Genomic DNA, 15,809 nt, shown 5'->3' on the forward strand with positions numbered 1-15,809 from the left:
TGCGCCGCGAACGTGTGTAGGATACCCCAATGTCGGGGGGTATCCGAGTAGTGCCGCTTCCTAAGAGGGAAACTGCGGGGATAAGACTTTACCTTCCTCGCAGCGGATCTCGAGAGAAGAGGGTTAACCACTGTCGGGAGATACCCACGGGTAGAGAGGCTCTCGATGCCGGGCGAGCCTCTCGAGTCGGTGTAGGATGTCGTCATCTTCGGGAAACGTACGAGTCGTAGCGTTCCAAGTCCCGAACGCGTGCCGTGACAGGCGCGAGTCCAGGACAAGCTGCTCTCGATCTGGCACACAATGGGTAGGAAAACCCGCGGGCCAAATAGCCAAGGGGGATAAAGAAGACCGGACAACGGTCGGAGTAGACTGACCCCATCGACGGGGGGCTGTCGAGTTGAGTGCGTCCGACCCCCGGTTTGAAGCTACAAAGATAAGACAATACCTTCTGCGTAGCCGATCCCGTGGGTGCACCGCGTTCGTGCGTAGGATACTCCACCTTCAGGGAGTATCCGAGTAGGGCGGTTCTCAACGACAGAAGCTGTTGGGATAAGACTTGAGCTTCTTCGCAGTGGAAATCGTTGGAAAAGGGTTATTCCACGTTCGGGGAATACCCACGGGTAGAGTGGCTCTCGACGCTGGGTGAGCCATTCGAGTCGAAGTAGGATGATGTCTTCGTCGGGAATCATCCGAGTCGTTGCGTTAAATAAGTCCCGCGCGTGTGCCGTGACAAGCGCAAGTCTAGGATAAGCTGCTCCGATCAGGCACACGACGGGCAAGGTGGCAAACCTCGAACCCTGAAGATAAGCGATCGGGCCTCGAGTCGTAAGAGGAGGGATCAGGCCCCTTATCAACAAGAGGAGGGGTACAAGTGGCCACCTCGAGTCATTACGAAGAGAGGTCAGATTTCAAGTCGTTAGAGGAGAGATCAGGCCTCAAGTCGCGAAGAGAAGAGGTTTGTGTGAGAATCTCGAGTTATTGCGAGGAGATGTCGGTTCTCAAGTCGGTAGAGGAGAGTTCAGGCGTCGAGTCGTAAGGATGAAAGGTTTTGCTGAAAGTGGTCTCGTTAATGAGTATTGCCTTGGAGCGCATTAGCGCGAATAGACCTCCCACTATTGAAGCATAGTGTACTAAACAGTTCGAGGTGGGAACCAGGTCTGCGGCCCCAGGTGGAGTTTAGGCCGGCGAGCTTTAGAGGGCCGTCAGTGATGCATCTTTTTAAAGCGCGTATTTTCTTTCGGCGGTTCTTCCCCGCATCTCTTACTTCGGGGCCCCACCATGGGACGGTGAACCGCCCGGGAATGCCACTGGTTCGGGGGATGGATAGATAAGCTGCTTCGGATAAGATTTCGGTAAAAGATGTTATTGATGTTAGTTTTTGGTGGAGATAAGGCTGCCTACAGAGAGTTGGTACTCGGGCCAGTTGGCTTCATTGTGCTTCAATCTAGGTCGGGTTTAAACTTTGGGGGTGGAGTGTTGTAATTTAATTAGGATTGGTAGGTGATCACTACCATGACAATCGTCTAATACCTCCCAGCTCCCATGAGACAAGGGACAGGTCCAAGGCGGACATGTTGCCTGTGGCAGGGTCAATACGGGTAGGCTGACAGTTGTTTAAGATTGTTAGGTTTTGAGCGACAGCAAGAAGGTAGGCTCCTTTGTAGGAGATGTGGGAGCTTCCCCAAAAGGTGGAGTGTGCATTGGGGTCGGTCATTATTATTACGGGTGAGGGTAATTGTGAGAAGAGATCTTCTAGTTTGTCGACGAAGTCATGATAGGGCATTTGAGGGGGTATGTACAATGAAACAGCAGTTATTTCAAGTGGAGTTTGTAGACAAGCGCATACCGCGTTACGATCAGTATTGATGTTCAATAGCTGATGAAGGATGTTATTTATAATGGCAAATCCGGCCCTTGGCAGTTGTTCGAGTTTGAGACGGTGTAAAGGTGGTATCCTCGAATGAGGCTAGCGGGTATTGTGATGTTGCTAAGGATATCCTGTATAGCTAAGACTAGAGGGGAGAAATGCTTGATAATCATTTGGATTTCTGGCAGCCTACAAACAATACCTCGGGTGTTCCACTGTAATTTTTAAGAAGACATACACCGTCTTTGCCGATTTAGGCTTTACAGACTGAATAAATGACGTGGACAACTTAAGATTAACACATTTAACACCCAGTACCGAGAAGGGAATCGAACCCATGCCATCAGTGGACCAGCGATTACCGTCTTACCACTCTAATCACTCGACCACCGAGACGTACAATTGCAAATTTGGTGGACTTTTTCTGAGTAAGGGGATTGTTGCATCTCTTACCGTTGGGCTGCCTGTTATTTGGGGGATTATTTTGGTCTGGGTGGCTATGATTTGAATTGGCCATTTATATATGAAGTAGGGAATGTGGTGTGTGGGTAAGAGGGGTTCCTTTAAAGTGACGAAAGGACTTACCGTTTGTTCGAAGGGATGGGTGGGGGTTTAGCTGCCGATTGTGGAGGTCGGGCCTCAGGAGGTTGGTTCTTTTGGCGGCTCACCTTCGCAATTTCGTTCGGGGGGACTATCCATGGAGCTATTTTGTCGACTACGTTTTGGAGTTGAGGTGTTGCACTGTATGTTGCGGGTCATCGTGTGACGTTCAATGTCGAATCTTGAGTCTTCGGAGTCGGAATCCTTGGAGTTTTGGGAGGTGGTAGAGTTTCCTACCAACCAGGGCGGATTCGTTGTCACTTTCCTTGGTTTGTTGCCTCAGCTGTTCCTTCAGTTGGGAGACTAGAAACTTAAGTTCGGCGATTCGGAGGTCCTTCTCGTTGTTGGCAGTTTGGGCAGGTTGAGTATTTTCTGGATGATTGTTCGTTTGTTGGCGGAACGTCTTCGTTGCTTCGGAATGATTGAAGCCGATGTCAACCTTCAGCCGGACGATGGATTGTTCTAAGTACTAAGTGGATAGTATGTCGAAAGGATGTCCGTGATTTAGAAAGTCTTGTAAAACAGACTAAGAGCACTTTACGGAGCGAAAGGAAAAAATCAACCGTTCGAGAGCGCGGTTTAAACAAGACTGTTGGCCAAGGGCCTATTTTTTTTTTTTTTGGTTAGCGTGTAATATGTGTTTTAAACAACCAATTGTATAGCTTCAACACCAAACGAAAATTGTAAGACGCTTAAATATTGTACACATAATGACATTTTTTTTTTTAAATTATAGAAATGAATAAAAAAAACATTAATAACAAAAAATAACAAAAAATGCCAAAACATTACAAATAGACAAAAATGACAAAACATAACAGAATATGAGGAAACATGACAAAAAATTATAAGAATAACAAAAAAAATATTACAAAAACGACAGAAACTGACAAAGAATGCCAGAAAAAAGGCAAAAAATTTGAAAAAGACACCAATTGACAAAACATGACAAAAAACATGACAAAATTACATAAGTTGACAAAAACAAAGTATGAAAAATTTCAAGAAAGAAACAAAATTACTAAACATTTAAAAACATTAAGGTAAAAAACACCATGACGTAACATGACTAAACACGAAAAAAATATTTAAAATTGCTAAAATTGACAGACAAAAAGAAACAAAAAACAAATAATTTCAAAACATGAAGTGGGCTTGTGATATAGCTCAGTTGGCAAGTCAGTTGCTTCATGAGCCGATGTCCGTGACTTCGAGCCCAAGAGTAAACATCGATCATAGTTGTACCGGACAAGTTTTTCAATGACTGTCCGCCAACTGCATCGTTGATATTTGTCGCGAATGACATAAAGATGATAAAATCACTATAATCGAAAAAAAAATGAAAAAAAAATACAAAACATGTTCTTGTGATTACAATAAATGACAGAACATGAACAAAAAAGAAAAAATTATCAAAAATGACAAAAAACAAAACAACATGAAAACAAATGGCATAACACGTACACAAAAAGACAAAAACTAACAAAAATACGAAACATGATATTAAATTTAAAAATTACTAAAATTACAAAAATTTACAAAACATGAACAAAAACATGAAAAAATTAAAAACCAATTCCAGAAATTACAAAAACAAACTACAAAAATTACAAAACAAGAACGAAAAAAAGGCATCTATGTATTAACAAAAAACGAAAAAAAAACATGAACATGAAAATGACAGGTAATGGCCAAAAAATTCTGAAAATTACAAAAAAAACAAAAACATAAAAAAGGACAAAAATTTGAAAAAAAAAATTATAAAAAAGGTAGAACAGGACAAGATACTAATTAAAATCTTGTGTTAAGGAAATTTTACTTGGATTTCATACTTCACGTCTGAATTCTTCATTTTAATTTCGTATTCTTCTATACTAGAAAATCTTAGTTGACGACCTTTTCAGAACATTGCAAAAAGTTTAAAAGATTTTAAACACTTTTTTAGCAATTCTGTTTACAAAGAATGGCAAAAAAAATGACAAACAATTACAAAAGGACACCAATTGTCAAAACATGAAAAAACGAAAAAAATGACACAAAATACCTTAAAAAATACAAATAAATGACACGACATGACAAAAAATTTCCTTGAATAACTAAAAATGACAAAAAGACAACAAATAACAAGCCACATAAAACAAAAAAAAACTTACAAAACTTGACAAACATTTGGGAAAATTTTCAAGAAAGACGCAAAATACAAAATAACAACACATGACAAAAAAACGCAAAAAAAAAAATTAAAACATGACAAAAAATTACAAAAAATTATAAAAAAAGGCAAGACAAAAAAGAAAAAAAAACGTGTCAAAATGCGAAGGAAAAAAATGAAAGACAAAAAAGAAAAAAACATGTCAAAATGCGAAGGAAAAAATTAAAAAATATGACAAAAAAAATGTGCAATGCATGCCAAAAATTACAATAATAACAGAACATGAACAAAAAAGCAAAAATGATCAAAACACAAAAAAAATAACAACAAATGATAACAAATGACATAACACGTACACAAAAAAAAAACAAAACATGACAAAAAAAAAACATATACATGACAAAAAATTTAAAAATAATTGCAAAAATAACTAAATATTAAAAAAGAAAAACAAAAAAATTAAAACAAATAAAAATAAAATTCTAGAAATTACAAGAAAAAATTACAAAAAATTACAAAACATGGACAAAAGAAAAAAGACAATAACAAAAAAGTTGATAACAAAAAAAGTTGATAACAAAAAAAATGAAAATAAAACATGAACATGAAAATGACAACTAATACCAAGAAAAATCTAAAAATTACAAAAAATGACCAAAAAAAAATGGCTGAAAATTCAAGGAATATTTAAATTCCTTGCAGAACATTAACAAAAAATGACAAAAATTTGAAAAAAAACGAAGGTTTCAAACTTAGCATCTGAATTCTACATTTCAATTTCGTATTTTTTCTAGTTGAAAATCTTACTTGATGACTATTTTCAGAACATTTTTAAACGGTTTATAAAGGACTTCCGTCTATTTTTGTACATTAAGTTTAGTTCGTACCTCTATCCGTAATATTAATAATATTTGAAAAATGAAACTTGTTAACTTGCTGTCGATATACACTGAGGTTAAAATTCGGATTAAACTGCGTTAATTCGAAAATCCGCGTAAAAAATACCGCGTTAATTCGGAAATCCGCGTAAAAAAAAACTTTATAATTCGAAAATCCGCGTAAAAAACCCGTAATTCGAAAACCGTCCGTAAAAAATCCATTTTAATTAAAAAATCCCCGCATAAAAAGCACGTTACTAAAAATAAACGCGAACCATGATTATTTAAACATTTGCGTACAATGATCGTTTATTTTTGTTATGTTTTGTTTTTTTGTCATGTTTTATTTTTTTTTTTTTAAGATAACAAACAAAATCAATTAGATAAATAGAAAAGTAGAATATAGTGAGGCTTATTTGACAGTGTGGAATTCAGATCGTCTCATGTCTCATGTCTCAGGTCATTATGTGTGATGTCTCATGTCTTATGTCTCAGGTCTCATGGCTCAGGTCTCAGGTCTCATGTCTCGTGTCTCACATCTCAGTTCTCATATTTCTGGTTTCATATTTCAGGTTTCAAGTCTCAGGTCACATGTTTCAGGTCTCAGGTCTCATGTATCACGTTCTTAGTTTCAGAGCTAAGATTTTCCCAACTACAAAAAAATTGTAAGTGTTTTCCTTTGAAAAAGTCTTAGAATATTTTCTCTCAAAAACCGTGTTAATTCGTGAAATCAGTGTAAAAAAATCGTGTTAATTCGAAAATCCGCGTAAAAAAACCGTGTTAAATCGAAAATCCACGTTAAAAATACCGCGTAAAAATAACCTTATTCAGAAATGACACAGTACAAGAAACGCTCCTAGCTGATAAATCGAATTGTACATACTTATAAGGAGATTTCTTTTAGTCATTGGTAATCATATGCTGATAATAATAGGGTACCTAAATTTATGAAGACGAAGGTATACAAACTAAAATAAGTAAAAAAAAACAAGAAAGTACCTTAATTAAAACCCTTTAATATTGGATCAGAACTCCATTTTCTTATCACTGGCTAGGATAGCTTTCCCTTTGAACGTTTGCTCCAGCTTTCGTAGAAACTCCTCGAAAATCACCGTTCCCTTGAACATACTGGTCTTCTTGTAATCCTTGATGCGAGATCGCTCTTCCTCCCCGTCGCCCGTATTTTTCTCATCGAACGCATTGACCTCGTTCAACAGACCCCTATAAGATGAAGAATGTTTAAAGTTAGTCATGGTTTTTTAAAACGAATAAAATCCAGAACTTACGTGATAGTTGGAACCTGAGTGGGATCGAATTTGTCTGCCACGTTCGGATTGAAGGGGATGCACACTTTTCCAGTTTTAGGATGAACACAGAAGGGTGATTTCAGCAAATGGTTGAAACCTTTGCTTACGTTGATATCGATTCTTGGATAGGTGAAGGCCAATTGTGTCTCTTCGATTATGTATTTCAATTTCCGACCCTTGTTTTGACCCGATACTCGAAGGGCTTCGAAAAAATCTGTATAAGCCTTCCAGATGGCTTTGGAGCTACCCTCGAATGGTTTCAGCTTTTTGTCCAGCTCTAACCGGATTCCTTCATCCTGAACCATAGCTAATAGTTTCCGGAGTCCTTCCGGAGTTGCAAACATATCCTGATCGACCAGGCAAATCTCTCCGAATAGAGGTTCGATTATTTTGTGTGCTCGTTTAATGGCATGATGCACTCGATCTCCAAGACTGACTCTGGTAACTGATCCTTCGCCTCCACTTATAAGAATATGGAGATACTCAGCCACCGCGGACCGCCCTTTAGTGTCCAAATGTCGAGCAGCCTTATCGCTGACCCAGCAATGAATTCCTCGCCGACCGCTGAAAACCCACAGCAGATGTTCGAACCCGAAATCCTCACGCAGTGCAGCGTCGATGATTTTGCAAGCAATGGTCATGAACTTCCAACACTTCGGACAAACATTCGCCTCATTGCAACACGTTCGAATTTCATCGTAATCCGTCATATCGATATCGAAAACGAGCTCTCGCTGGACCGGTTTCATCACGGTACTGGCTCGATGATCCTTCGGTCGAACATTATACACGGCACCGATATCGATCTTGAACGGACTCTTTGCGCATATTTCCTTTTCCAGATCCGTTTGATTATCGAACGATTGATACCGGATGTAGATGTCGTCCTGTAGCGTGAAAGAAAACTCTCGGTTGGTGAACACCGAAGCCTCCGCTACAAATATGATGAGTTAGTGTTTAAAATTGTACAATATAAGAATAAAAACATCTAATAAACTAAAAACTCACATAACCCGTAGGACATCCATCGGTAGAACTGCAGATGCGGAAACAGACGTTTGTAGTAGATTGGCAGCAAATCCTGAAGCGACTCGGGATCAAACTTATCTTCAACTTTCTGCGGAGTTTCCATTGGCTCTGGCATATTGTTAGAAGTTTTGAAAAGTATGCTAAAGTGCGAAGTTCACTTAACTTTTTTAAAATTTTAACTTTTCAAACATGTACGGTAACAACTTTTTGATATTTTAAGCGGATTTGGCGCGATTTATCGATGTAAACAAAGAAGTATCGACAAATCTTTCGAATATTGCTGATCCACTCTTTTTTTCTATTTCTGCGATAGCTGATTTGGGCTCCCGTAGGGTACCACTGTAAAAAAAATTACAGTATTCAAGAAAAAAATTAGCATTGTTCTACATAAGGATTATTTATCGACTGAAATTAAATCGGATGAACAAGCGGAAAACATTGAAAGATGATTTAATAAAAAGTTGTCAAACAAACATGTATACCAAATATTTATAAAACAAAAAATTGTGTTTGCCTTGAGCTTGGTCAATCAGCGGTCAAAATCACGGAAAAATGAATAATAAAAAAACCTGTTTGCGATGGGTTCAATCAGCGGACAAATTCACGAAAAAAAATGAAAACCTGTAGTTGTTTAATTAAGTTTAGAGTTCGACGACACGGTAGCGATCATTCATTGAATGTTGGATATCGTGCTTTGTTTTGCAGTCGGAGTTATCCGTATAAAGTTTAACTGAAAAGCGGTTAGCGTGTAGAAAACCGTCAGATTTTATACTGATTTGACAGATCGCACAAATTTCGCAGTTATGAGTGCGCAGTCCAATTTTTTGCGATGCGAATGGTATTATTTCCTATAATAGATTATTCACCGTACACAACTCCTTTTTTTAACTTCTCATATATGTACGATTTGTTACATTTTAACGACAACATAATTGAATTCGACCAGCATATAAAGTATCAAATCGCATCGCATATCGCATCAAAAATCTTCGTCATGCCAAATTCGTTAATTCTCAGGCTATGGAAAAATGTGTTTTCAATAATGTAGATTGTTTTTTTGTTTTGTCTGGGATTTTAACGCTCGTAATTAATTCAATCTCAATGCATACTAAAAATAATAATATTTCATTCCGATGACTTCATGTTTTGTCCTCTCTTGCAAAATAATGATTTGAAGATTGATTCAAGAATTTACTTCTTAACTTTTCAATGAAATTAGTGAGTGAGAGTGATTTTTTTAACTGTGTTTACTGCTCCGGCTAGCCTCCGCACGGAAGGCTACCGTCGCGCGATTAGAAATTTTCCCAGTACCCTGTCAGGAAGGTTTGCTCAATCGGGCCGATTGCAAAACAGAGATGCCAGCACTCGAATTCTAGCGGTTAGAATTCGATCAGTTTTCGGCTCGATTTCCATCCGCCTGCTCGATTGCTCGAAAACAGACGATACTTTTTGCAGTGCTGCGATGAACAAAACGAAACACGAGCAGTTTTCAATCGCAGCAATCCGGTGGCGTGTTTTGTTTTGGCGCGTGTTTGGTGTGAAATTTGTCGCAGTTATTTTCGCTTGTATATTTCCGCTGTTTCTGAATTCAGAAATGCTTTGAGCGCTTAGAAGAAGCCATTGTCCGGCGATAATTTGATGACAAACAAGGTATGTTTGATTTATTGATTTCTAACGGCGTGTTCTTAAATTGATTTTTCTATCGAAGTGATTTTTTCCATCGATGCTGGCGTACGTAAATTAAACAAACTGCATGTAAAAGCATTGGAAGGTGATTTGACATCTACCAAAAAAATCGATGCATCACCCAAAAAATCAATTTACGAACACGCCGGCGTGTTATAATCAAGTTTTATTTACATAATTTTCTAACCCATTATGTGCCATTATCGTCCCTACAGAAAACATCGACCCATGAAAACGAAGCTTCCGAGGAAATGTCCACACGGTACGGGCTCTGGTGGAATGTCATCCCGGACATCGTATCCGGATCCGCTTTAAGGTGGTGGCACACAATGCAAGTGGCCCCGTACGCTTCCAGAAAACCGTATAAAATTGACCAGAAAACTTGTAAATGGCCACACACAGCACCGCAACAATCGCACCGTGGCCTATAACAACTTAGCGGTAAAAGTAAGTGAAAAAATACTTTGTTTAGCGAAAATTTCATTTTCTTTTGTCTTCGTACAGCTCGACGAAGTACGGCAGATGCAAGGACAAACTCCTTTTTCCGACCGAAAAAACACCGGAGCAGTACCAGCGCGTCTTGCCTTGCGTGGACTATAGGCTTACCATTTCTGTAAATCAAGACGAAGCGTATATTTTGTCCAAGCCAGTCGGAATACTCGGGGCTAGTGTGCCGATTGCTCTGCTGCCAACTTAACAGCTGCCCTCATATTCTCTAGTCATAGTGAACACACTTCCGACATTGGAGATATATCCTATTGCAGCAATTCTGCCTATCAGGTAATTTTTACATAATTAACTATTTCGTTACAATACTATAATAATATTCTTAATTTTTTAGCAACCAGAAGAACCCTCCGTGGATAGTTTGATCTGTTGAGACGATCAAGTTTCTAAAGTGAGCCGAACTTTAGTTGTTGCAGATGTTTATCAGTGATTGCTTAGAAGGTACTTTGATCTGTGGTACTACTGCAATTGACCTAAATAATTTCGAGATTCTGCATTGGTGGAATGAATTTTTGAAACGATGTGCTAGAGAGCAATGTATGTACCCAAGTAGAAATCCTGCGCTGGCCACATGTGTTGGAAAATTTATTCGATAACTTTTTTGCTAAACCCATCTGTTTTGTGAACGAATATTTAACATGAAGGTAACTTTCAAGCATGTTCTTAATCCACATGCGAAAGACCGAACAAAACTTCACATAGATTTTCATTGAAAAAGGTAAACATAGACGTTCATTCAAATTTTTCAACAGAATCCTGCATTGAGCTTTAATTGTTCTTGTTTTTATTTTAAATTCCAAGGGTAGAAGCGGCTTTTAAGCTAGGTCGATATTTAACTTTTAAACAGTTTTGGCTGAAAGAAGAAATCAAGTAGAGCATTAAGATTGCTATCGCAGAATTTTTTGACAAACTCACCTTTGGCAGCTTTTTTTTAAACTTCCGGAGAACTCGCGCAATATTTTTACAGTTCATCTTGTTGAGGGGATGCGCAATCACTTAGAGTACTTGCCTACGCTGGGGGAAACTTTTATTTCAACCGGTGGTAATTTTTCATATCGAGTACATAATCGCGACGTTATGTGAGGATTTTTTTTCCAATCAAACTCATAATGCGTTGGCGAATAAGCGGTGCACTGCAGTGATATTGAGAATGAGATGTGAGAAATTAAGAAACTAAGACCGTTAGCATGTCTTACTGCGTAGCTTCTAAAACTTCGAAACGATGAGTTTCTAAAAAAAACCAGTCATTCACCTTGAAATCAAACGGATTTAAAATATAATTTTAAAAAATAATTACAATTAATTGAAATTTAATTATTTCTCTATGAACACTGCTTTATTTGAAACAAACTTGAATTTTTCAACAAAATGTAGCATCATCTGTTAAAAAATGATAAACCCATTTTATTTTAGCAATATCGACGCCCATGGCGAACATCCTCTCTCAATTTTATCTGTTTTGTTTTGGTTTGCGTTTTCTGCATTTCTCGCCTGCGCTTTCGTTACGTCGTATGACCATAATAATAATTCACAGAAAACGTCTGCAAAAGTTTGAAAAACAACTTTATTTTTTAAATTTCAAATCTGAATATGTTGTCCAGACAACAAATATTCTGAACAAAAAGAAGTAGAGACTATTTTATGTTAGTGTTTGTATTTTTGTAATAGTACTCTTTGTTTAAAAAACGTCTCATACGACGTAACGAAAGTGCACTTGAGATTTCATTCTAGGGTTTGTTTTCTGGTTTGCGTTTCATCGATTTCATGTTTTTCATTGGAATTCTAAATTTCTTGAAATTATCCTTCGAAGTACTGACCTTGAAGCAACAGATTAATGAAATCCAGGTATGTCTACATTTTTGCTATCGAACATCTGTGACATCCGTAACATTTTCACGTTAATTTTCAGCTTTCGGAAAGGAACTGTTCTTCGGTGTAATGTTATTTATCCATCCATCCATATTTGTCAGCTGCGATTTGATTCAGAATCTGCTGTGACTGCTAAATAGTTGTACCCAGGAAGAAACGAACTTAGGGTGCATTATGGCTGCTCTATCGGTAAGTTTTCATCAATTTCGTGTATGATTCCGATAGTGATAATCTCACACTTATTTTCAGCTTTCGGTATGGAAAAATCTTTCAACCTAAAGGTACGCCGTGCGTTCTGAAGCGATGCGTGAGAGACCAGACAACATCATCAAATACCTATGCATCAGCTGGGGTGTTCTCAAGTGAGTTTCATTAAGAGATTGGTGATGAACAAATCATCCTGTATTTCACATGTTCTACTGCAACATCTGATTGACCATCGTAAGATGCATAGTACTTTGACCTAGCCATATGGCTGTTGCCTTTTAACTAGATGGTCAGGCCAAGTTAGGTTAGTTTCTCAGACGCCTCTCTCTAGAGGGTTACTGAATCCTTGAATTACTCAATCAAGTTGAATGAAACCAGATTTAAGGTACAAAAATTAAATAACTGTTAACATCAGAATATCATCACCATCGCTGAAAACTTCGATTCAATATGCAATTATGCAAACTAATGACAATTCCAATCCGTGTAAAATATTGTAATGAGCTCGTTAGTTCACATGCACATTTTGAGGGATAACTACCTGGATATTTAAGACATTAATAAGGAGAGTGAGAGATTCAAAAAAGTCGAAATGTAGGAAACCAAGTCGTTATTGGTACTGCAATACACCCAGAACGGATAACTAAAGAGTGGTAGTGTGTAGTTAACACCCCCTCACTCACTCACTTAATCACTTTTGTTAACAATTATGTAGTTCGAAATGAAAGTATTGGTCTTGTAACGCAATCATTTTAGCGTGTCATTTGAAATTGAATTTTATACAATTACAGTTCATACATTCAAATGTTAAGCAAAAATGTAAAACACCAAAAACTTAAATTTGAAATTTTGAATAAAGCTTATTTAAAATGTGAATCCTTGCTTCGGACTAAAACTAGTTTATTTAATTGATTGTCTTTCTCGTAAGGAATTCTAATAATCCAAAGATTAGAGTTATTTAAATAAATTTATATAACTAAATAATATCGATTTACATTAATACTTTCTGCAGGTTTTATACATAAGAATGAAAGCACGACTAAAGAAAAATCTCTTCGGGAACTCGGTTGTGAATTGATGGTTAAAGTTTTCCAGAGGTGTAAGTACCTTAGAAGTACTCGGCAATCTGGTTATGGCTAACCAATATTATTTCAAACAACTGTTCGTTATTCTGAGATGGCCCCACGAGCTGCCCTCCCACTCTGTTTTAATCGCAACTTGTCCGTGTTCATGTAAGTATAATGGAGTTTAATTATTTTTTAATATTGTTAAATATAGTTTTGAAAATTTGATAATCACATATCACTTATATCACTTATTAGTTGATTTTTGATAAAATGAAGATTGCTAAAGAGCACAGCGTAACATACTATTTAATAAGTTGGAAATAAGAAAAATTTCGAAAACGATTTCAAAAACTCAATTTTGATAAATATATTTCAATTTGTCTTTTCAGGTTGACAAAAGAAGTTTGTTACCCTGCTTGAGACGCATGCATGGAATAAGCTAATCTACGGCTGACACCGAGTCTGAATCATCCTCTTTCAAGAGATGGAACAACGGTATCACTTCGTTAGTTCGTTGGATCAGACGGGTGGCACTAACAGCAGCAGGAACGAAAAGTCCCTACAGTTCAGAAATGTTTTCCTGCAACGGCGGTCACATTCCGATTTCTTTTATCTTCGATTTCCCACGAGGGTAAGTTTTCAAGTAAAAATGTTTTAACATGTGGTGGAACTGATGCATGTTTGTTAATTTTTAATTGTTGCAGCTTGTAGAAATATTTCAAACATTGAAGATTAAAGACAGATAGAGGATGAAAAGAAAATTTCGGCATAAACAACTTACAACTGCTTATGACCAAGTTTTGTGATAAAAAGTTTCAAACTTAAAAATTTACCTTCACTTATTTTAACATCTTATTTTCTACTAATCTTCAATGCTTGAAAAACTCGTATCATAGAATGTAATGTTCTTACAGCCGTAAAATAAATAATTCACAAAAATTGTTTTGTTTATTTTTTCAGGCTTTTTGGTTATGTTTGATGAACTTCAACAAACGATTGCATGTCTACGGAGGTCTACGGTTTATAACTCCACTACTCCGGGAAATCAGCTGGTCGATGTATGACAGTTGTTTGGCTCTCGAAGCAATGGAGCCCGTGTAAGACCGTGTTGGAGGAGCTGGAGGTATTTGCGGCTACATTTAATTGTTTATTGAATGGTTTGAAAATCCTTTTCCTTTTGTATCCGTAGGTGAATGAGAAATCATGACCGTTTCTTTTGTAAGTGGGCACCAAAATGTTCCCCATGTACAAAAAGGTCATCAAGTATCTGATGGATATGTCGACGATCAAGGAGCACCTGCAATGGTGTATGTTTGTTGAAACTTGTAATCAAAATTTATTTTAAATTTTAACAATTCTCTTTTTCATCCTTCTATAGCTATAAATCACAGGATTTCTTTAATGAACGTTCTGCTCATCTTTGACAACTGTGAAATGGTCAACGATGACGATTCGCCGGTGGGCACAGCCGGTCATAGAATGTGCCATCATGCGTTGGGCTGAACTGACCGAGAAGCCGGCCACGCAACAACCACAACGACAGCAATCATCATAACAGCCGGATCAACAACACTCCAGCAGTCAACCGTATCGATTAATTTATAAGAAGTTAGTTTAAACAGTTTGACGTTAAAAATTTAGGTAGTTATATTGAAACTCGGTAAAATAGTAGAAAACCAAGACCTAAAATGACCTCCAAATGTAAATAATAGGATTTTTTGAATAGCTCATGTAAAAACTGTAGGCAAATAGAATTGTAGCATTGAGACTACATAAGAAAATTCTCAAAATGAATCTTCACTCGATCTTGAAAGTTTAATTTAGTAAGAACATTTAAAACGTTAAACGTGGAAAAATTTTATGATTGTGATAATAATTGTTATAACTTATTATTATTTCATTATTATTATACAATTATGTTTAATACGAGTTATGATTAAAAGCATAAATTAGGATTAGAAAAACTTAAAATTAAAAAAAACAAAAACATTGAAAATTTCTTTTGAAAAAAAAAAACGAAAATTCTGAATGGATGGCAACCTTGGCAATCGGCCCGGAAACGGTTCGAAAAATCATTCGGTTTCGGTCCGAAATCGGTTTGATTTTTCGGATGGACGCTATGGCAATCGGCCCAGAAACGGTTCGAAAAATCGTTCGGTTTCGGTCCGAAATCGGTTCTTTTTTTCGGATGGACGCTATGGCAATCGGCCCAGAAACGGTTCGTAAAATCGTTCGATTTCGGCCCGAAATCGGTGCTTTTTTCGGATGGACGCTATGGCAATCGGTCCAGAAACTGTTCGAAAAACGTTCGGTTTCGGTTGGAAAACGGTCCGCTTGTTTTGACATTTGATCTGCTCGAACTGGTTGAAAAAACTTATCGTCGTCCGAAAAAGTGTTTCATTTTCGCACGATTTTCTACTAAATTCGGCCCGATTTCTTATACGATTTCGGACCGATCGAGCAGATGAACGGACAAAAATCGGGCCGATTTCGGGCGATTTTTCCTGACTGGGTAACCGCAATAAACTGACAGCAATTTGTGCTGTGAGCTGTGAGTATTTTACACGCTAAACGATATTGGCAGCGGGTACCTTTTTTTAAAACCATTTCATAACTTTACAGGAGAGAACCAATAAATTA

The 15,809-nt window shown here is 37.4% G+C and overlaps 1 protein-coding gene and 2 long non-coding RNA genes across 4 annotated transcripts; 2 read left to right on the forward strand and 1 right to left on the reverse strand.

Moving 5' to 3' along the window:
- Nucleotides 1–6,496: 6,496 nt before the first annotated feature.
- On the reverse strand, nucleotides 6,497–8,691 carry LOC129755547 (DNA primase small subunit). Its single transcript, XM_055752097.1, has 3 exons — nucleotides 7,813–8,691; nucleotides 6,784–7,738; nucleotides 6,497–6,718 (listed from the first exon to the last, which is right to left on the reverse strand). The coding sequence occupies exons 1-3, from the start codon at nucleotides 7,946–7,948 to the stop codon at nucleotides 6,523–6,525; spliced, it is 1,287 nt and encodes a 428-aa protein (XP_055608072.1). The 5' UTR covers nucleotides 7,949–8,691; the 3' UTR covers nucleotides 6,497–6,522.
- A 482-nt stretch (nucleotides 8,692–9,173) lies between these two features.
- On the forward strand, nucleotides 9,174–11,562 carry LOC129756244 (uncharacterized). The gene is made up of 4 exons (XR_008739424.1): nucleotides 9,174–9,483; nucleotides 9,735–9,966; nucleotides 10,024–10,299; nucleotides 10,361–11,562. It is a non-coding gene; the product is annotated as an uncharacterized LOC129756244 (long non-coding RNA).
- Nucleotides 11,563–11,611: 49 nt separating this feature from the next.
- Nucleotides 11,612–14,961, forward strand: LOC129756243 (uncharacterized). Of its 2 annotated transcripts, XR_008739423.1 has the most exons (8): nucleotides 11,612–11,871; nucleotides 11,936–12,084; nucleotides 12,145–12,257; nucleotides 13,115–13,334; nucleotides 13,559–13,800; nucleotides 14,130–14,292; nucleotides 14,359–14,476; nucleotides 14,548–14,961. It is a non-coding gene; the product is annotated as an uncharacterized LOC129756243 (long non-coding RNA). The 2 variants fall into 2 exon arrangements; XR_008739422.1 differs by having other exon boundaries at nucleotides 11,936–12,257.
- The last annotated feature ends 848 nt before the right edge of the window (nucleotides 14,962–15,809 follow it).

Source organism: Uranotaenia lowii, chromosome 3 (assembly GCF_029784155.1).
Source record: "Uranotaenia lowii strain MFRU-FL chromosome 3, ASM2978415v1, whole genome shotgun sequence".
Taxonomy (NCBI): Eukaryota; Metazoa; Arthropoda; class Insecta; order Diptera; family Culicidae; genus Uranotaenia; species Uranotaenia lowii.